The 23,828-nt window shown below is 33.8% G+C and overlaps 1 protein-coding gene across 3 annotated transcripts in view; it reads right to left on the reverse strand.

Moving 5' to 3' along the window:
* Window positions 1-11,104: 11,104 nt before the first annotated feature.
* LOC105830877 (zinc finger protein 423 homolog) overlaps window positions 11,105-23,828 on the reverse strand; it is a 368,687-nt gene continuing 355,963 nt past the window's right edge. For all 3 annotated transcript variants that reach the window (XM_036292275.1, XM_036292277.1, XM_036292278.1), the window contains one exon: window positions 11,105-13,203. In XM_036292275.1, coding sequence (XP_036148168.1) covers window positions 12,838-13,203 — 366 coding nt within the window. In that variant the 3' untranslated portion in view covers window positions 11,105-12,837. The remainder of the gene's footprint in view (window positions 13,204-23,828) is intronic.

Raw genomic sequence — 23,828 nt, forward strand, 5'->3', positions numbered from 1 at the left:
TATGTACATAGATACGAGAATGAGCTTGACAGGAAACTAAAGAAGGTAAGAAATGATAACGGCACGGAATTTACAAATAGAGAATTTGAAAATTATCTTAAACGCAAAGGCATAAAACACGAAAGGACTGTTGCTTATAATCCATAGAGCAATGGAGTCGTTGAGAGATTGAACCGAATATTATTAAATAAAGCTAAAACATTACTAATAGATGCCCGGTTATCTATGACGTTTTGGGCAGAGGCAGTTCCGACTGCAACATACATTGAAGAATATTTCACTAGCGAAGGGGGGAAACAATAGAACTCCTCTAGAAATGTAGACAAACAGAAAACTCACAGTATCATACTTAAAAATATTCGGATGCCTAGCGTACTATTATATACCTAAAGTGCATAGAAATAAACTCCAGCCCAGAACCAAAAAGGGAATCTTCATTGGATATTCACAGGAAACAAGAGAATACAGAGTATACGATACAGAAAGTCGAAAAATAAATGCAGTACAGACCGCAAAATTTGAGCATAAAAGGATCTAATCTATTAGATAATGTGGCGACACAAACCGTTAGTCACCACACCAAGCGCCTAACAGCCGCGCAACCCGGGCGACTCTATAAGAAAAACCAAAATGCCTAACAGCTGCGCAACCCGGCTGACACAGTAAGAAAAGCGAGCGCCTAGCAACAGCGCAAACCGCCGAACACTGTAAGAATTTTGACTGTAAGGAAAGAGAAGTGCGCGCGGACGCCACCAGAGGCCATCTTATCTCAGGAATAAGATGATGACTTCGAGGCCTTATAAGGAGCACGAGAAGACGGATGAACCACTCTTTGCGTACTCGCACTCGAGTCCTCTTTTTCTCATACGAAGACAGTAGCCGTCTCTCGTATATAATACTAGCAAGCACGCTGGCCACCAAGGAGCAGCCGTAGAACCCCGCAACCGCGGTAATCTTACCACTGAGAAGGATCAGACCTCCAAGGGTACTATTGGCCGCCGACGATTCGCGGATTTGGCGCTACACCTCGCCCCGGTACCTGTTACCAGACCTATTGAAGAGCCTGGCGAGGGAGACCACCACTAGAGGTACCCAGACGAAGGAGGACACGACCTGGGAGAACCGGGCAACACAGACCATCGCCCTACCGGCAATCAGGGACCACGGTACTCAGCACGAAGGCAGCAGCACTGAACAGACCAGGAAGCCAACGGGAGGCAGTCGACCCCGCGACGAGCCGGCAGGACGCCCTCGCAGGGAGAAACGCGCCGCCAAGCGGAAGGAAAGATGCTCTTCTAAGAAAAGGAAAGCCGCAGACAACCAGGTTCCGCAAATAACGTCCACGCTATCCCTGGACGAAAACAATAACTTGAGTGGAGTACGGGTGACGAAGGCTCACCCGCCGTTAGCTTGGAGGCCGCGGCAGGCTTGAGATCCCATATACACAAACGGCCCTTGTCAGGGCCAACCAATAAAAATGCAAACATAAGACTCTGTAAAATGTACATAAAGGAATAAACTATTTATTTAAGGGAAACCAGCGTACTTCTTTTCACCCACCATATTCCTCTGCGCACAACTTAACTGCAAGCGAACAACACGCCCACAGATAATAAGCGCCAAGATGAAGAGGATGACATCGTCTTATTTTATAAAACAAAATAAGAAGAGAATGAAGAAATCACAGACGGAGAAAATTATGCAGACAGCGGACAAGAGAGCGAGGATGAAGATCAAGAGGAAGAAATAGACAATGCAAGACAGATAGAAGAGAGAAGAGAGAGAAATTCAAGAGGAAAGACAAGAAGAACGAAGATCCGCAAGAAGAGAAAGAAAGCCAGGCATAACTAACGAAGAGGTAGAAAATATACGGAAAGTAGAGTTACAACAGAGAGAAGAAAAATTACGAGAACAAGAAGTAAGAAGATCCGAAAGAATAGAAAAGAAGAAACATCAAGCTAATGCAGCGAAGCACGTTTTAATACATACGACATACTCGGAAGCAGTAAATTCTACAGAAATCAAGGAATGGCGTAAGGCTATGGAGAAAGAAATACAAGCGATGGAACGTCATAAAATGTGGAAAGTCGTACCAAGGCCTAAAAATATAAAAACAATTAAAAGTAAATGGATTTACAACTTAAAGGATACGACAAATAATAATACAGAGAAATACAAAGCCAGATTAGTTGCCATAGGATTACACAAAGAGAAGGAACGGATTTAATGGAATCATTCTCACCGGTGATCAAAATGGAATCATTTCGAGCTTTGATGGCTATCGCAAGTACCAAGAAATTGCATATCAAGCAGTATGATGTTAAGACGGCCTATTTGTATGGACATTTAGATAAACCAGTTTATATGGAGCAACCGGAAGGATTTATAACAGAGAAGACTGTATGTAAAATAGAGAAAAATATGGACTACCACAATCTGGACGGCATTGGAATCAAGAGTTTGATGAGGCATTGAAAAACGTTGGATTAACAAACGTACCAGAAGATCCATGTGTATACAGACTAGAAAAGAGTAAGCAAATATTGATAATTGGCATTTACATGGAAAATTGCATTGTAATAGGAACGAATGAAGTCATTATTAACGAAACAATGTCAAAATTTGAAAGAAGATTTGAGATAGAAGAAATACGAGATTTGAAATTTTTCAACATAGAAATAAAAGAAACAACGAATGGAATATATTTATCTCAAGAGGCCTAATAAAATACTGAAAAAGTATGGATTGGAAAACTGCAATATAACAAAGACGCCTGTGTCAGCAGAATCTCGATGAATATGAAGACTCTCCACCAGTTAATAGAACGAATTACCAAGAGTTCATCGGGAGCATTATGTATCTCGCAGTCAGTACAAAGCCAGACATTTTGTTTGCGGTATCGTATCTTTCACAGTATTGTAGAGACCCTAGGAAAATACACTTGGAGGCAGTGAAATAAGTTTACCGATACGTGAAAGGAGCCAAGAAATATTCTTTAAAATTCGGAAGAGAAGGATTAGAATTTCAAACCAGCACAGATGCCAGTTGGAATAGCACGGCGGACGCAAAATCATATAGCGGATACGTTGTGAAAATAAGCAACAATTTGGAAAAGTCGGAAACAAAATCTAGTAGCAATGTCAACATGTGAAGCGGAACTTATAGCCATGTGTGAAGGAGCACGAGAAATCATTGGTTACGTAATCTGTTAAACAGCTTGAATATTACAGAAGGTCATGATGCTCCAGTCATCATGTATACGGATAGTAAGGTGGCCATAGATTGGATTCATAAAAATAATGTCACCAACAGAACGAAGCATATAAATAGAATCTACTATTTTATCCGGGATGAAATCAAAGATAAGAGACTAGAAGTACGACATGTTCACACCGAACATATGGAAGCTGATGTCCTAACTAAAAGTTTACCACAAGATAAGCATTTATTTTGTATTAATAGTTTTTCGATTTCAGATTAAGAGAGAGATCGATGCATGTCCAAAGGGGGGATTGAGAGTGATGCCCATGCGTCGATGACTGTAATACCGATACTATGTGTAATACCGATAGTATAAGGGGGAGCTGCAAGAGGCAAGAAGGAAAGAGCCGCACGCATGCGATAACGCACACAGGGAGCACATTTCTCTTTCGTCTCGATCCTTCGGACAATAACATGTCTTGTAACCGTTTTTATTCAGAGCTCAAGATTTTGTATACTTAAAATATATAACCAGTTTATAGTATATAGAAGGAGTTCGCGTTAATTGATATCCTACTCCCAACAAAAACGAGGTTTCGATTATATATAGTGCTCTGTTTACCATCGTGCATATACAATACGTATCTACAATATGTACCCAGCTAGCCAGGCCTGTTAAAATCACATATCATGAAAGCTTTATAGCAAGGTTTGTTTCAATTTTGACAACAATTTTATGACAATTTATGACAAGTAATTGTCTGTTGCTTTGTCTTCTAAAAGTTTCGAGCAAATTTACGGTAAAAGTTTTCGTCACACGATGCTGCAAATAATAGAGAAAGACTTGTACATAAATATTACGTAGAGAAATTACAAGATTTGCTCCGACACGATAAAATGCAAAATTTAAGCAAATAACAGAGCAAACCTTGTTACACGACATGACAATAAATTTATGGCAGGAACAGGACATTTTGTTAAGCATAGAATAACGGCAAATTAGTAGCAAGAACAAAATAAAACTTGCCGAGCACACTTTTGCAACAAAATTGCGACAAGGTGTGTCCGTAAACAGCTTAGTTTTTGCTGGCAAAGCTTGTCGCAAATAGTATGACACACATTTTATGACAGGGTTGGAATATCGGGTTTTAAACTTTATTTCTGGGTGACTTTACTATCTATCTCAAGATGGCGCATTTCTCGTGAAAAAGATTTACCTACTGGATTAATAAAAGAGGCTCGTCAAGAACAAAGAACTAAGTACGATTGCACCATTCACATATGATATTGGACTAATCAGTCCAATATTTAATTTTTATTGATCTTAATTTCAACAAGATTTGTCCCGTCCTTGCCACAAATTTGCTATCATTTTGTGCATGGCAAGGTTTCCCTTGTTTTTGCCACAAATTTGCTGTCATGCTACGTACAGCAAGGTTTGCCTTGTTCTTGGTGCAAATTTGTTGTTATGCTTTACTAGCAAATTTTACTCTGTTATTTGCATAAAATATGCGTCATACTATTTACAACAAGCCTTGCCAGCAAAACCTAAGCTTAATGCGGACTTGTCGTAATTTTGTTGCAAAGGTTTGCTCGAGTTTGCGGCAAACTTCGCGCAAAGTTTGCGTCATTTTACTAGCTGGGTATAATTGCATAAAATTAATTCAAATGAGTCCTCTTTCTTATTAGACTTTCAATCATCATTTACATTATGCGAAATTGTTCTGTGATCTAGTCTGATTAATAGAAACGATTTGATACCTGTAAGGGGTATAATCTTTATATCAAGCCAATATTTTCATGAGTCGATAGCTTTAGGTAAAAAGTGCAATATCAAGATCATACAAAATATAATATTTAAATTTCTTTCTTTTTTATTGACTTCTTTACTATACATACTTTAGACGTGTAAAAAGATTTTTAATTCTGTAAAGCCGATTTGCAGATATTTAATCTATTGACGCCTAGAAGCATGTATACAATTTTTTTGCTTATAATTTAGAAACTATAAACTTATTTTTAAACTTGGTATATAAGAGTTTTAGATGGTGCTCTTTCCAATTCTAAAGTCAAAAATTTAAAATTTAGTAGATATTTTTTGTTGCATACTATGTCAATAGGATGTAAATATATTATGAATATTCTTATTCCAATCTGTCAGCAATAAAAGTTTGTGTGGTATTGTTGAGCTGCAAAGAAAACATCATCAAAAAAACTAATGTAATATGGAAACTGAATTATATTTATATTTTAGACTACTTCTACGGTGGCCATATTAAATCTGCCATCTTGGATTGCAGAATTTTGAAATGCTAAGGACATATTCGTATTCGACGATTTAAAATTATCCTTAAACACTAGCTTTTTAATAATTCATTTTTTCAACAACCCCCTCCCCCGTTTTCAAAAGGTTAACTGAAATGTAATATTGGTAATTTTCATCAGTTCAGCAGTAACATAAACAAAAGCAAATAAAATATTGATTTTCTTACCGTTTATATCTTACTGCTTAAGTTTGTCTATGTGCCTCTAGTCTTAGAAATCGACAAAACAATACTAAACATTTACAATATCACAAACATAATATTAAAATTACAAAAATAAATAATTTAACATACAGAGTATATCCAATATACCGAGAATGTCCCTAAAATTTTGGGACTCTTTCAATATTTGGATAGAACAGACTAAACTAAATCGAAAATTTTTTTACCATTTTATATTTTCGCAATAGTTTAGATATTAATTTATAAAAATAGCCAAATTTGCCCTGTTTATTGCCAAATGCAAGCTCGCGGCAAAATAGAGACTACTCAGAGAGACACCGTCGTCAGGTACGCAAAGGTGAACATTGCCACTTTAAATAATATCTTATTAATTATTGAAAAAATGGTAGAGAACTTTTTGATTCAGTTTAGTCTGCTCTAGTTTGAATATGAAAACAATCTTAAAATTTTAAGAATATCCCATGTAAAAGATAATTTTATCTCTTTTTTATTAGCTCTAATTATAAGGCACACAAAAAAAGTGCTTGGTCCGGCGGACTAGACTAGTCTATTCTTATGTATTTTGACCCACTGAATCCAAATTCAAGATCAAAATGGCTGAATTGGCTTATTTTTCCTAACCTTAAGAAAATTTTTTTTTAAATTGTTGGTCCGGCGGATTAGACTAGTCTATTTTTATGTATTTTGACCTGCTGAATTAAAATTCAAGGTCAGAATTGTTGAATTGGCTCATTTTTTCCTAACCTCAAAAAAAAAAACCTTGTAAAAGCAGTTTGGGTCACAAATGTATAATCTGGAGCGTGCAGGCATGCGTAACCACATTACCTGAGGAAAATTTAATACATATGAGAAGTCTAAGCTTCTGTGAATGAATAGCGTAGAAAATTTATTCTCTTTTTCTATTATATCTAACTCTTATTCTCAAAGATTCTGTGTAATGGCTTTCTTCCCATACAGCACAGAAGCTTTCAGCAACATTGCTGCAATATTACAATATTACGAGTTGCAATGTAATATTCCAGAGACGTTTCACAAACATGCAATATCAACATTACACCGAAATGTTCCAGTAATGTTGCAGACATATTATAAAATTCCGAAAATATACATATTAATATATATGCATCAAGTGTTCCAATATACGTGCAAGTTTGTGTAAGAAGACATTTGTGACATTTTTTAATAGTTTTGTGAGATTTAAATATTTGGATTTGTATGCAATATTTATACCAAAGATTATAATCTTTTTGAGATTTATAATAGAACAGTAAACTGAACAATTATCATACATAATTTAATTTTTTTATTTGAAAAATTGTTCAATTTACTGTTCTATTATAAATCTCAAAAAATGCAATTAATCAACTATAAATATTAATGCTAAGAAATTTATATATATGTATTTATTAATATTATTGCTTTCGACAATAACTAAAATAATGCTACTTAGATAATAGAATATTGTGTAAGTTTTTATTCCTATATAAAATGCATTAATAATTTTCCAATTTTCTACTATGCTTCTAATATATGGATTTTAATAGGTAAACTTTAAGAATATATATATATATATATATATATATATATATATATAAAATAATAATAATAATGGTGACGGGGGCGGTTCTCCTGCGAAGCCCACTTTGACACTCAGACCGAGTCCATTGTGCCTCTATATATATATATATATATATATATATATATATATATATATAGAGGCACAATGGACTCGGTCTGAGTGCCAAAGTGGGCTTCGCAGGAGAACCGCTCCCGTCACCATTATTATTATTATTATTATTATTATAATATATATATATATATTTTCTTTGCATTCAAAATTCGGATAAAAAATTGTGAATTTACACAACTGCAATGAATTTTTCTTTTATTTCTATTGAAAATATATTCTTAATTCTACTATATATATATATATATATATATATATATATATATATAGTAGAATTAAGAATATATTTTCAATAGAAATAAAAGAAAAATTCATTGCAGTTGTGTAAATTCACAATTTTTTATCCGAATTTTGAATGCAAAGAGATTATAAAGTTACACAAATTGCAATGAATTTCTTTATATCTCTCTTGTCTTTATATAATCTCAAAGTTTATCTACTAAATTTGAAGTGTTATGTATTTTTATAGCAATGCGTTTCAATGCATCAAGTACATTGTACTGTAACATTGCAGTAGTCTTACATTGTAATATTTCTCAAAATGGATGTTCCGCGAATTATCAATGTATCGCCGGAACAGAAGCGTTGTCTATCATTTGAAATTTGGTGACGAGACACCGAGCGTCTGAGATTTTCTTGTTGGCGCAGCCGGCGCGTATCAGCGCCTAGCAGACGGTCGAAGACCGGCCGTGATCTTCGATCAGTCCCGAGAATTTTCGGAAAATTGCGACGATTGATTGGCGGGCCGAGAGCATCGCCGATTAGGATAAATAGGAGACCGCTAGCTCATGCCACTTCACTTTTTCAGTAGATGCAAACGCGAACGTATCTCGAACCTCATAGTGCGGGTAGTGAATTCATTCGATCACATTGATAAATCACCAACTCGGATTTCAATAACTTTCTCACGCGTTGTTTCATCAAAAGTTTCGATCACATTAATTCGAGACGCGAGCAAGGTGTATTATACGGGGCTTCGGCCCACACGTAGGGTTTTTCCTGCATATTCGTATTCACGCGAAGCGAAAGGTTAAGCGATTACACGTATTCGTATACCCCGAAATCCACTCGTAAACGACTCGAATATACGATTGTCCTAAGCGAACAATTTACTCGTTTATGTAAAATTCTCGATTGTGTCATATTTTTGTTCCATTAATATTGTAAACTCTTAATACACGATTCGTCATCTGAGGTTTTTATGCCGCAAGGTTTTTCCCCAGAGAGCCAAATAAAGACTTAGTTTCTTGACTTTAAAAACTACCTTATTTTTAAAGACCTACCCTTCCATTCGAAACCACGGGAACTCTCCGAGAGGAGAGTTTTCGACGATACAGCGGACATTTCAGCTCGTTGCCACAAGCTTGCAGTAACATTGCAGAAACATTTTGCAACGTCCATGCAATATTACAATATTTCAATGTAATGTTTGTGCAATGTTTTTGTAATCTTTCAGTGCTGTATGGGTTCCCTTTCACAGAGACATTTTGTTTGAGCGTCCAGCAGAAATCAGCCATTACATTCTACTTGCCTTAATATTAATGCTACATCTCCTTGATGTCCTGATGAAATTATTCTTCACTATAATCACCTAGATTTTTCGGGAAGTCGATATGAGAATCCAAGAAATGCAACTGAAAATTTATTAAACAACCTAGTTTTCTATAGTTCTCCATCATTTCCGCCTCCATTTCTTTGTAATCTTGACTTTTGTGGTTTCCTAGAAAATTTTCTGTGACCTTTGAAACTCAGCCATGCTGCTCTTTCGTCTTCATTCATTTTGGTGACAAAACTGTCGTCTCTCAATGTTCAGGAAATAGGCTAGGGAAATAGAGATTCGAGAAAGAGCGGTGATCGGCTGTCACCAACCTTTGTCTTAGACGAAGAGGACGGGTAGTGAGACGGCGGGAGGGGGTGAGAAGCGTCGCTTCTTGCGGATTGGCTGACGTCAGTTGCGACGTTTTTGACGCGATTTTTCGAGCACGCAGTTTAGTTTTAATCGCGACGCGGTACTGTACGGACGCGTTGCGGGTTTACCCTTCGGACAAAGGGGTTCGATTCAAAGACGTTTCTCGACTGCGTGGCAGTGTGTGTGTGGTATATAGTTTTCCGCGAGGCGGTCACCGCCCGTGAGGGGGTTTGAACAAAAAAGAGGTTTTGCCTTCGGGCTGACGCCTTCGGGCACTGAGTTTCACCGTATGGGACACCTTTGCTGCAAGGTACGACTTACGGCTGACAAATGCGTCGCGTGCGAGCGACATACGCGTCGTCTACAAAAGACGACTGTTTTCGGACGTAAAGTGGTCGTCGATAGACGACGGATTCGCCTTCGGGCAGACGAACGGGGCCCCCACGTGAGAATCGCGGATGGTCACTCGTCCTGCTGACATCAGTCATCCCCCCCCCCCTCTAATCGGGACGTCGCTGTCACATTTGGTGAACGTAAAGAAAGCAGCAAGACGAAGAAAAACGATAGACTGTACGTGTAATTGCTTTCAAGAGATTGCTCGAGTTTTAATTAAATAGAAGGTTTGTTATAACACTCAACATTGTACGTATTTGAGGTCCATCGAAAATTCCTTCCCGCAGTTTTGCATCAGAGATGTCGGAAAATTTTCCTTGTAAATAATGGTAGCATTCACCTTTTTCATTTAGAACTTTCACCCATTGTTTTATGAGTCCTAATTTGATATAAAGAAGAACTTTTGAAGGCGCAACTAACGGTTCATTTATGATGTTTTTAGACCCAGGTTGCAAAGATGTCCTTGTCGGCTATTCTTTTCTTATGGTTTGTTCGATCTCTATTATCCCATTCACATAGAAGACACGGATTTTTTGTGTAACCTGAGTGTTGACCCAATAATATGGTGAAAATTTTCAGATCCCCATAAATTTGCCATCTATGTTGTGTGTATTTAATTTTTTCAAGAACTGTTTTTAGGTTTTTGTACTCTTCTTTTATTATTACCGAGTGCTCTACAGGAATGGAGGCATATACATTAGTATTATGCAGCAACACTGCTTTCAAGCTTCTCTTATAAGAATCAATGAATAGTCTCCACTCAGACTTGTAACATCCTGGTTTCAGTTTGTTCATTTATCCAAATCTTCGAGAATAAAAGAGTTACATATAATAAAAAAAGGGAATAAATTTTTTACGTTATTTATTCACAGAAGCTCAGACTTGTCATACCTATTGAATTTTCTCCGGGTAATGTGGTTATGCAAGCTTACACGCTCTGGATTATGCATTTGTGACTCAAACTGCTTTTACAAGGTATTTTTTTAAGATTAGGAAAAAATGAGCCAATTCAGCAATTTTGATCTTGAATTTGAATTCAGCGGGTCAAAATACATAAAGATAGACTAGTCTGGTCTGCCGTGCCAACATTTAAAAAGAATTTGTTCCTGAGGTTAGAAAAAACTGAGCCAATTCAGCAAATCTGACCTTGAATTTGAATTTATCGGGTCAAAATACATAAGGATAGACTAGTCTGGTCCGTTGGGCCAACATTTAAAAAAATTTTAAGGTTAGGAAATGTGACCTAACTTTGCAATTCTGACCTTAGATTTGAATTTAGCGGTTCAAAATACATAAGGATTGACTAGTCTGGTCCGCCAGAATAACCACTTTTTTTGTGTGCCTGTGTTATCATAATTTTTGTATAAAATTTTTGAGAATAGATGATAAATGAAAGAAATTTGAATGTAAATTGAAATGTTTTATATTTATAAAATCATTAAATAAAAATTGATTTTGTGCAACAATATAATGAGATTTGGCACATGTTTAATCCATTGAACTATAACCAATCTAGAATACGCACAATATTGTTTTTAGGTCACGTAATCCGGTTAGAAAGAAATGACGAAGTGGCATCTTTTTGTAGCATACACACAAAAATCAGAAAAAAACTTGAGAGCGATCATCGCGGTTGTCATCGATTGATTCAATTCTTTTTCAAAAGGTATTATTGTCAGGCTTCCCGAAAAATTTATCTTTGTCTGAATTTCTACGCGCTATTTAGTTATTATGTTTACAAAATATATTTATGAATACAGTCAATCTTAGATAGCTAACTTGAGGATTTGATTTCTGAAAAGCTGTACTCAGTTGTCATTTTCAGTTCTGTTGACATCTTGCAACCAAATGACTGCTGCTATTATTTTAAATATGTTTAGAGTTTTAGAAATACAAATAGAATAAAAATTTACCCGGAGAGCCAAGAAAATTGCTTCCATTTCCCTTCTCTCTTTAGTTCTGGATCTGCGTATAAAGTGAGAGAATAGGACCTGCCTCCTTTGTGTTGTCTTTTGGTCTGTTCTTTATAGCTGCACTGAATTGCATTACTGAACTAGTGCAATAAGTTAGATTGAGAAAAAATGGACTTGTCTTACTTATCCATCACTAGTATAGTCCAGAGCAGCTATAAAGAACAAATTACTTGTCTAAATGGCAATGACAATCTTGCGTGCATTCCAATTTGGTTATAATTCCTAGTGGTTGGATTTTCTTTCTTTTCTTTAAGTTTTTGTAATTATGATAATGTGTATAATGTAAATTTAACAACATTTAGCGTTTATACACACAAACACACACACACGCACGCGCGCGCGCGTATATACATACTTACATATTTTGGAGTATACAAATATGCATTTAAGACATGATTGCTTTAATTTTAGCAATCGGTCGAGTTTTGTTAGAGCAGTCAGACGTGTCTAACGTTAATCGAAGCATTCAGAAGAGAAAAACGATTAAAATTTACATGTTGTATTACCACAATAATAACTACAATAATAGCTACAATAATAACTATAATAATAACTACAAGAGTAAATAGCTTGGTCGAAACAACATAAAATTAATACCAGTAGTATTATCTCAAACTTAACAGATAGACCTATATTTTTAAAAAACATATTCGATATCTAATCTTGAAATTGATATAATAATTTAAAGGTCTTACGTCATATAATCTTACATTGAAGTTTATTATCCATATGTAAAAAATTAACCATCTGGAATTATTACAAGAACAAGTTTTGTCGATAATTAATACTCCTAGTAAATACTGTATCGAACTTTATTAACTCTATCCGTAAATCAATGTTTACGCTAAGAAAAGGTTGCTAACTTGATTAAATTTTTCATCTTAAATTAAATTTTTATAACTATGTTAATTATGTTAATTATGTTTATTAAATTTTTTTAATTATGTAAAATATTTATATTTTTAACTTAAATAACTTAAAATTTGGAAAAATTTAATCAAGATAAAAATTTAATTAAGTTAACATTTTTTTCTCAGTGTAAAAGACTTACTTGTCTTAAAATGTTTGCTAATTAATTTCATGGTAGTAAATTAATAATTGAATTAAAAATTTTTAACAATTAATTAATCCTAGAATGGAACAAAACGTAATGCTGATTGTGGAAAGTCACGATTCCGTTCTGCCGGATACCGTCTCGCTGTCTATTTCCGTCTTTAGTTTTTGCTCTTCTTGTACAACCTTGTCGTGTTGTCTCTGCCCTACCTGATCGTCCACGTTTACTTCCTCTTCTTCTTCCTCTTCTTTACTATTTTGTTGCATTACTTCCTTTTTTACCGTTATACCACAATTACGCTTTTCGGACTCGTTTTTCGTCTCATGATCATTTTTGATCGATGAAGAATGAACTCTTTCCCCCAGACGATGAAAGGTCAATACATGGTGGTCTAACTCGGCGCTAAAGAAGAACTTGAGAGTGCACTTGGAACAATCGTATGGTCGCGCATCCAGTCCGTGCTCCTGTAGTATATGATTCTGTAAACAATCGCATTATTTTACATCTAAATAGAAGAAATAAAATAATAAACTCCTGTTTGGATATATGTATAACATTGTAAAACATTTTATTAAGCATTTGTATTAAAACTAATTGTTACGTTTGGCGGAAAATTTTTCCATCTCACTTGCTCTTGCGCGTTCCATTGCGCCGCCCATCTTGCTGAGCGTTCTCCTTCCCACAAACTCGCGCGCGTTTGAGGGAGCCTCAACATATCCAAATGTTTGTTATACAAGCTGTTTTAAGTAAATGTTAATGTAGTTCCGATTGACATGGCGGTAGAATTGATGAATCGAAGTTCTTACAACAATTAGTATTGATATGGAACATCTTTATGATACGTAAACTTGTATACTGTTGTGAGTGTGATGCACTCACACAAGAAATGTCGCAAGCGATAAAAGGTGTCAAGTGACACCTCGCGCGTGAGTATCGCCCGGCCTACATACTGGGTGTCGCACCGGGCAATACACTTGGTTGCTTAATAAACAACACCCAAAATCTCTCATTTTGGGATGGAATCTGCATAGCTAGCAATTGTTGGTTAAGCAAGAGCACTGACCGAAGGCCAGTGACCGCGAAAGTACTCTCCCCGGTTATACGCCACAAATCGGTGTATATAAATACCGATGTAAAGATAACGAGTGGGCTCAATCGAATAGCGTACAGCGGCGAACGTATGTCGCTCGACATTACTTATATGTCACGGGCTTACTTGCGTGTCATACAGCGACGTACCTGTGTCGCTCAACATACCATTTGTACGAATTATTGTAACTTACAAGGGAACCTCGCAAACTCGAAAATTCTGATTTTAATGAAACTTGGCATAAATGTAGAGGGGGTAAATATGAATTTAGTTAATATTAGGGTAATAATGAATTTAGAAATTTATCGTAGCTGCCCATAAACGGTTTAAAGAGGTGAAACCACCCTTCAAAGATTGAGACATTTTTCGTTTTCTCGATATATCTCGTAAACTAAACAAAATATTAAAAAATGTTTTATACAAAAGTTTTACAATAAAAGTACTTCTATCTAACTACAGTAATTAAATTAAAAAAAAAATTTTTTTAACAATTGTTTTTTAATTTTTGAAAAAAAAATTTTTTTCAAAATTTTATTAATGTAGTTAAATAGAGATATTGTTACCATAAAACTTTTGTATAAAACTTTTTTTGATATCTCCAATACTTTTCGAGATATATCGGAAAAAGCAAAAATCTGCTATGCACTGAAAAAAGCATGAGAGAATGCGATAGCACCGCGACGGAGAGCGTTAAAAAGTATTTTAAAGAAATTTTTTATTAAGGTTTATTTATGATATTGAATATAATATAAGATACTAAAAATATAATAAAATAAAGTAATATAAAATAATAATATTTTGTATAATATAATAATATGTAATAATATAATATAATAATGTCGCACGTGAATGCATGCTGATGTGAGTGAGAAAGAAAGAGTAAATAATATTAATATAATATAGTAATATAATAATATAATATAATGTAAAATATTTATATCCAGACTTCTTGGTCCGGATCCATTAGCGGTGACATGCCAGAGAGTCGACGCCCAATCCAAATCGCCCATATGATTTGTCAATTAAGGCATTATTTCGCTCTCTGTCGATCTTGCAAAAGTATCGCGTCCAAAATCTTTTTCTTATATTGATAAATCCATGTATGTGGATGTTATAGAGATATATCCATGTCTAGATACAAAATTAACATATTTTAGTGTGGCATTATACATTGAACAACAATATACTTTAAATCAGGGTAATGAAAATGCAAATTAAAAAATAATGCATTACTTATTAATTTTTTAATAAGTAATTATTTCTTTACTCATTAATTATTAAAACAATAATGCGTAATAAAAAAACTCGCATTACTTATTTCAAAAGTAATGCGCAATGAAAAATATCGCATTACTTATTTCCAGTGTTGTAATAGATCATTAAATAAATAATCTAGATCAGATCAAGATATTTATCAAAATATTAAATCTAGATCAGATCACAGATCATTTTTCATACATTTGATCTAGATCATAGATTATATTAATTTTGATCTAGATCGAAGATCGTTTCTTTTTTTTACTTGACAATTTGGTAGGAGTAGAAATCGAAGTTTTTTAAGCTTCTTTAATAGGCTTTTAGGAATGTCCCAGAAATCTTCTTTAATGGATCCGGACAAAGAAGTTTGGATATAAATATTTTATATTATATTATATTATTATATTATTATATTATATTAATATTATTTACTCTTTCTCTCTCACTCACATCAGCATGCATTCACGTGCGACATTATTATATTATATTATTACATATTATTATATTATACAAAATATTATTATTTTATATTACTTTATTTTATTATATTTTTAGTATCTTATATTATATTCAATATCATAAATAAACCTTAATAAAAAATTTCTTTAAAATACTTTTTAACGCTCTCCGTCGCGGTGCTATCGCATTCTCTCATGCTTTTTTCAGTGCATAGCGTAAAGCAGATTTTTGCTTTTTCCGATATATCTCGAAAAGTATTGGAGATATCAAAAAATGTTTTATACAAAATTTTATGGTAACAATATCTCTATCTAATTACTTTAATAAAATTTTGAAACAAAAATTTTTTTTTAATTAAAAAACAATTGTTTAAAAAAATTTTTTTTTAATTTAATTACTGTAGTTAAATAGAAGTACTTTTATTGTAAAACTTTTGTATAAAACATTTTTTAATATTTTGTTTAGTTTACGAGATATATCGAGAAAACAAAAAATGTCTCAGTCTTTGAAGGGTGGTTTCACCCCTTTAAACCGTTTATGGGCAGCTACGATAAATTTCTAAATTCATGTATTTACCCCCTCTACATTTATGCCAAGTTTCATTAAAATCAGAATTTTCGAGTTCGCGAGGTTCCCTTGTTAGTGTAAGAAGATATAGTAAAAGTGTTACTTAACAATTGGCTTTATCTCTTACGGAACCTGATCCGAGGAGTCACGACAGCGATCCCAAAATATCGTGTCTTTTTCTAATAAGAGCCACCACAATACCTTTGAGAATAAAGCCGATCATATTTCTTTGATGGACTTTATTTTATTCGATCCGTATCTTTGACACACGAATTCCACTAATGTAGACAGTACAGATTTATTGCAGCTCAAAAAGTTGCTTAAATCTGCGAACGCTGTCATATACTTTTCAAAACATTGAAGTATATATCGTAGGGGTGTTTTCTTTCTTTCAAAAAGATTAAACTCCTTAATCGGGCAAAAAAAAAATTTAATTGTCGCACTCTTCGCTTCTGGCTCGCGTGGCATATCAACGTCTTTATCCTTTCAAACGGCTGCCAGACCATATTTGTCCCACTAAAGGGGGTAAAGGGATTCAGAGGCAAAAAATCGACTTTCTTTTATTGCTTAAATCGATAATATTCTATCCAGAGAACATGTTTCTAAAAGTATGAATAAGCACCGGAACAGTTCAAAATGAGCGCCAAATGCCGGTGTGTCCCAAATGCTTTCGAACGGTTCAGAGCAGAGCGCTCGGCGCGCACTTTCTACCGTCTTTTTTCGCCTTTGTTGGTGTTTTTAAAGCAGCTGAGAGTATCGATGACTATAGTTTGATATAATTTTTTCAATATAACCGTTAGTCAAGTGAACGTAGCGTGGCGTTATGTTTACTTCGTACAGTTCTCGTGTATTTGATTAATTCCTTTAATTATATATTTGAAATAATGTTTTCTTATCCGAAACAAAACAGAGCAGCTACAACACGATCGGCAAGGCCGAAAAAACAAAAGTTTCATGGCAATCAGTTTTTGTAGGGAAAGTCTGTTGAAGATAACGCGACTGCACGAAAAATATCAATGGCAACAGCTGAAGATGTAATCGTCAAGTTAAATCACTTCTATTGTACACGATAAAAAACATTTTGTATTTGTGTTAAAATTTTTTCTTGTAGAAAGTTTTGTGTTAAATTTATAACACAGTTATGTGTTAATTTAACATACTGCTGTTGTGTTAATTCAAGTAAAGTGTTAAATTATTACAATCACTAAAAAAAGTGTAAAAATAACACAATGTGTATGTATTTCTAATTTTACGTTATAAATATGTTCCTTATTATCAGTGACAACATTTATCTGTTAAAACTGACTGAAAAAAATGTTTAGTTTACTCTACAAGCCCCGTCAGTTAGTGCGCGGCGCCGCCGATAACTCTCTCGGGAGTAAAATGCAACCGACGCACTACATAAAGACTACTTGCTGCGCGATTAAGGCAAAACAAAAATAGTTCACTCCAAAAAATTTAGAGAGCACATATAAAGTTTTTGTCGATGATCTTGAAACAATCTATATATGCAATTGTAAGAAATTTTTTTCAGTATTTCTAAAATAATTATATATGATATGTTAAATTAACATATATAACGTGTTAAAATAATATTATATAATGTTAAAATAACATATATAATATGTTATTGTAACACGGTTAGCAAGAGACACGGAAGTGGCTCGCGTCAAGTGAAAGCGCAGCGCGAGATCGACCGTGTTCTTATGTGCGAGTTTATGTTACATTAACATTATTATAATGTTAATGTAACATGTAGCATATATTACTTTGATATAATTTTCTCATTAAATTGTTACATAAAAATTATGTGAAATTATAAAATTTACATTTATTTTTATATTAAAATAACAATATTTATGTTGCTATTTAACATATGCTTAATATGTTAAATTAACACAAAATTTTGAGTGTATGATTTGGGACATATAAAATGTGTTAAATTTAACACAAAACTTTTTACTGTGTATTATCGAATTTGTAAGCGTGTTTGCAGCAATTCAAGAGTTTGTTATATGCTGTAATTACAAGAAGATTATTAACTTTTATGAGACGTGCCCTCGAGGGCTTGGATTTAAAATTGCTACTAGATGTGTCTGTGAAACGCGCTTGATTAATTCAGGACTATTAATAAATAGCGGCTTTGAAATAAACAGATGTATTGTGCTTGTCATGCGACTCCTACCTGTAGAGTTGCAAGGTCTAAATTTATTTTGTAGCATGATGGATATCGGCAAAGGTATGTGCTAAGACACTTACAAATCCGTAGTAACTCATCTGTATGATGCGTCGAAAATTATGTTCGACGCTATGTGTTTACGAGTCGTACAGCAAGAGAAAGGAGAGAATGAGAAAAAGGAAGGACCGTGTAATAATTTCAAAGTGTCGGGAGAGTTTTTGGAAAAACCGAGGGTTTACTTTTTTATACGAAGTGACAACGTTAATTGTATATTGTAGTGGAAAAGTTATAGATATCATTGATAAAAGCAGTATTTGTAAAGTCTGTGCTTGTTGGAAAAATAAAGATAGCAAAGAATACATCCAATGGTTTGATGAACACAAGGACGAATGTGCATTGAATTACACGGGCAGTGCAGGTAAAATGAAGGTGGATGCAATAAAAGAAATGATTTCGACGTCAGAGGAGAAGTACGGAGTGCGGTATCTCAATTATATCGGCGATGGCGATTCAAAAACTTTTAAAGCAATATTAGATCTAAATTTCTATGGAGATGAATTTCCTGTTGTGAAAAGTGAGTGCGTCAATCATTGAAAAAAAATGGACACTCGACTGCGCAACGTAAAAAAAGAGAAAAAACTCGGCGGGAAAATTGACCGACAACCTCATTAAGAAAATAACTAAATACTACGGCTTAGCTATAATGTTGACTCTGTACTTTTACAGAGCCATGCAAAACGATGTAATGGCAACTTATTTGCATATGATCTTGACCGATGAAAATCCGAGGCATGAAAATTGTCCCAAAGGCAAAGACAGCTGGTGCAAGTACCGTCTCGGTGAAAAGTCCAAACATCCAGCTCCGCTGCATAAAGATGTCACAGAGGCAATTTTGTCGATTTCCCAAGATCTTTCCAGAGAAGATTTACTTGAAAGATGCCTGGGAGGATATACGCAAAATGCAAATAAAAGCTTCAACGCGACTGTGTGGCGGCTCGTATCAAAATATCTTAATTCGGGACGAAACATTATTGAAATAGCATCTTATATTGCTGTAATTTTTAACAAAGATTTTTTTATCACTTTTGCGGGTCATGGAATGCGTAGGTTTAGTTATAGGGTCAGTCTGCAGAAATTTTGCAAGTCAAAAGGACGAAAATTGCACGAATGCCCGGAAGCGTCGCGGTAGGAGCGTTTCACGAAATTCGATTACATCAAAAACAAAAGCAACAAGAATAAAATGAGATGTATGAAGAGACTGAGGGCTTGTTATATAAACCAAGGATAGCTGACTAATGAAAAAACCACGTAATTATTATTAAGCTTTTATCAGTCTGTTTTCTTCTTCCGAAACTTTAAACACGTTTTTCTTGAAATTATGTCTTCCAAATTTACGAGCATGATTGAGAGAAAACTGATCTACGGATTGACTTAATTTTTTTTTTAAACAGAAGAATATAAATTTAGTTTCTATGTGAATCTACGATATTAGTCAAATTTAATGTTTACAAAAAGTTATAAACAAAATAAGGCGAAAATTTTACGCAAAAATAAAAAATTTTACATCTATCCGCTATTTTAAAATTATTTTTGCGGAAATCTTTCCAGGTTTTAGGTTCATATAGAAATTACACTCATTAGCTTTAAAAAAATCTTTGAGGTTTTTGTTTCAGACGATTCTACAAAGCGCTAGAATGCTTGCAGATTTGAAGAAATTTTTTAAGGCGCCTGCGTATTCCAGCCCTTACTTCTGTATATGTTAGTATAATTGCTCATAAAAATTAGTTTAAACAGTTCAATATATGTACAATAAATGGTAAAAATCGCAAAATGATCCATTGAGTTTTTTTAAATTTATGCAAAATGGCTTTTTTTAGCCTTCTAGATCCCTTTACCCCTTAAAAGACTGTTTTTAGTAAGACAGATTTTTTTTTCAATATTTTACAATATAAATTATTTATACAAAAAATTTCAAGACTAATGATTTAAATCAAAATACATAATTTTTTGACATGTTTGTTTAAGTGCCAGACCCACTTTAAACCGCAAGTAAACTACCAGACCAATTTTTTTAGGTATTTTATTTTATACATTATTAGTAAAAAAAAAATTTCAGCAGTACTGATATTAGTCAATAGTACTTTTATTTTTTACATCTTTTATTCATTCCTATCAAGCTCTAAACCGCGAGTAATCATACCAGACCAATATTTTCGCTGTTTATGATATTCAAATAGTAGTAAAACTTAAAATAAATGAAATTGATCAAAAATTTCTGTCGCTAGCTCTCGGACTATCACGCGCGGAGTACTGCAATTCGCCTTTATGCATATTTTCAGAGTTGGGAAGAAACGCGTTATTTGTAACGTCGTTACCGTTACAATTACTTTTTTTTAGTAACGGACTGGTAACGGCATTTTTTTCTGTAACGGTAATGAATTTAACGGTTACTTTTACCGTTACTTTTTATAGTTTGAATTTTCTATTTATGACAAATCATAATCATATTTTTACAGTTTCAATCTATATTTAACCGATGTTCACAGTTAAAATCATATTATAAAAACAGTTTTTAAATATTATGAATCAATAAGCACATTCAACAGACTGAATCAGTGAGGGCTCAGTAATTCTTTACTATAATTGGTTTCTGCTTCTAAATCCAAGGGAAAACTAAAGGCAAAAACCAATAATATTAAAGAATCACTGAGTTCTCACTGATCCCCATAGAAAAAAATTATGCAAAAATTACTGTACAAAAAATTGCATATTTTTGTGCATAAATTCTGCAGTTTTTACAGATTTTTGTACAAAGTATTCGCCTTCAGAATTTTTTTGCAGAAAATTTTACAAAATTTTATGTAATTTTTTCTGAAGGCAAAAAACTTCAGAAAACGTTACATAAAATTCTGCAAAATATTCTGTAGAAAAATTCTGAAGGCGAAAGCTTTGTACAAAAATCTATAAAAACTGTAGAAATTTATGCACAAAAATATGCAATTTTTTGTGCAGTAATTTTTGCATAATTTTTTCCTATGGGCCGCTCCGTTTGCTGAACCAATTACAGAGCCGTAGCTCTTATAAGCAAACTTTATAAATATCGATTTTTAAGTTTATTGCAAGACTGTCCGAAAGTAAAAAAACCATTTATTAAATTCAATTGGACTTTATCAAGCAGTGCAGCTGTTGAGAGAATGTTCAGTATTAGAAATACTGTTTTATCACCTTGTAGAGGTAATCTAAATGATGATATAATGAAATATCAACTTTTATTAACAATTAATAAAAATTATCAATAAAATTTAATAAATTTATATTTTGTAGAATAATTGGTAATCCTACATCATAATCCGAGTAATCTTTGTAATTTTATACATTTTAAGAAAACAATTGTAAGTTTAATAAAATTATATCAAGAGTAAAAATATAAATTTGGCTATATTTATAAATTTAATTAACTAAAACTATTTTATTTACATTTGAAGCATTTTAAAACTTTGTTTAAAAATTTTTTTATTTTATAAATTTAAAAATATGTTGCGTACGTTCATATTTTAAATAAGAAAATATTTTACAAATTTTTTATTTAATCTCGTTTTAGCATTAAAAAAGTAACGGAAAAGTAACGAATTCTTTACTTTTTAAGTAACGGTAATAGTTACTAAACGTGTTACTTTTAGAAAGTAATTTTCTCTGCATATTTTTCTACATGTTAATCCGAATACAATTAATATTTCTTTTTTTTTGTTCTCTCTGTGCTTTATTTTAGAAAGTTCTAATATGTTAAAGGCTCGAACTCATCGGGTCAAGCGACAGATCGAATTATAAATATTTTTCTCAAATTTGATTTTTTTTCTTTTTTTCTTTTTCTCTTTTATTAATTGAAATCAAAACACAATCAGCATGACTCTCGCATTCTCGCCATCCATTATGCCCGAATTGATAACACAGGACTACAAATTTTTTTCGAATGTTTACTTGAACTAAATCAGATAATTTTTATGGATTTTGGATCGCTGAAACCAAATCTGAAGCCCGTCTAACCTCATCATGTTAGGTTTCTTATTTATTCGAGAAAAACCCCAAAATTGGAAATAAAACATCAAGTAATTTGAATAGGTTAATAGATTTATGGGTTCAGAATTTGTGTGGGTCTAAGGTTTATGAGTTCAGGCCTCACGAGTGGGTTTATAAGTTATGAATTCATGAGTATACGTGCAGTGTTTCAGGTGATTACGACCTGTTAGTGTTTTATCCTTGATTTGGGTGCTTTTTTTCGGATAAATAAAAAACCTGACATAATGGAGTTAAACAGGTTTTGGATTCGGTTTCAGCAACTTAAAATCCATGAGAAATACCTGGTCTAGTCCGGTAACTTTTAAAAAAATTTTGTGGTCCTGTGTAATCAATTGCGATCTCCATCTTTTCTTTATAAATGTAACGGTTCGCCTAAATAATTCTAATATAATTCGTAGTGTCCATGAGACTCGCGCATGGTGGCTCACGCTACTAAAGCGCTGCCCGCAACGCGGGCCGCGTGAATTCCAAAAAAATCGGTGTCAAACAAGGCAACTACTAAAGTATGCGAATTAATTACTCCATTCATGAGAGTGATGGTGAGAAGGCGTAATAAGAACCAGCACGCTGGTTACTCTACCTCTGGACCAAATCACGATCGGGCCAGTAATCAATTAGAATTGAAAATCGGAAAAATCAACTATCGCGTGATTCCTAAGGAATTCAAGCCTCCTTTTCCGCATACCCCAGAACATCCTAGTTCTAGGGTATATAAACGCAGCGAAAACTATGAAAATCAGCATTTTCGCTCTGTATAAGCCAGTAGCACTCTACTCATAGCTAGCCATTGCGCTATCAAGGAATAGTATTAATACCCCGGGTGTATCACCTCGCGAACACATCAGACGAGTTGCATACGAGATTAATACTGAGATCTCGTACTGTAAGTGTAATTTTTTCAATCAATTCTCCGATCGCAATCCGAATATTAAAATCAGTGCGCTTTAATAAATCATTATTGTATAAAATATTCACAATTTTAATTAGTTTGTTAATTATTTCAAGTAAAAACGTATTAAGTTGTAATTTAATTTTGGTTTTTGTTTTTTTCTTTATAAAGAATCCTTTTCTCTTTTTTTTTCTTTCAACAATTGTGAAGCGCGATTATTTTTATAATAAAGTATTAATCTCTCAATATATTTCTATTGTTTTTTGGGTGTTTATTGCTTTTTTCAATTCACGAGTGTTTAGAAATAAGTTAGACGTAAGGGGAAAAAAAACGGGATTCTCTTTTTTTCCCTGGAGCCTCCCTTGTTGTCTGACTGAGAAATGGCGATTTCCTTGACGATCCCATCCCGGAGACGCGCGCTTCCCCTCAAATGTTTTATCTTTTTTTTGAACCTCGGGCCACGGGTGCTTATTAAGGCGCTTAAACTGAAAACTTTCCTGTGGACTACGGGTTGTTTATTAAAAGGCTTCTTCCTGCGACGTTGTTCTTCACCCAATAGTGGACGACGGGCTTATTAAGGCGCCTC

This window comes from Monomorium pharaonis, chromosome 9 (genome assembly GCF_013373865.1).
Source record: "Monomorium pharaonis isolate MP-MQ-018 chromosome 9, ASM1337386v2, whole genome shotgun sequence".
In the NCBI taxonomy this organism is placed as follows: Eukaryota; Metazoa; Arthropoda; class Insecta; order Hymenoptera; family Formicidae; genus Monomorium; species Monomorium pharaonis.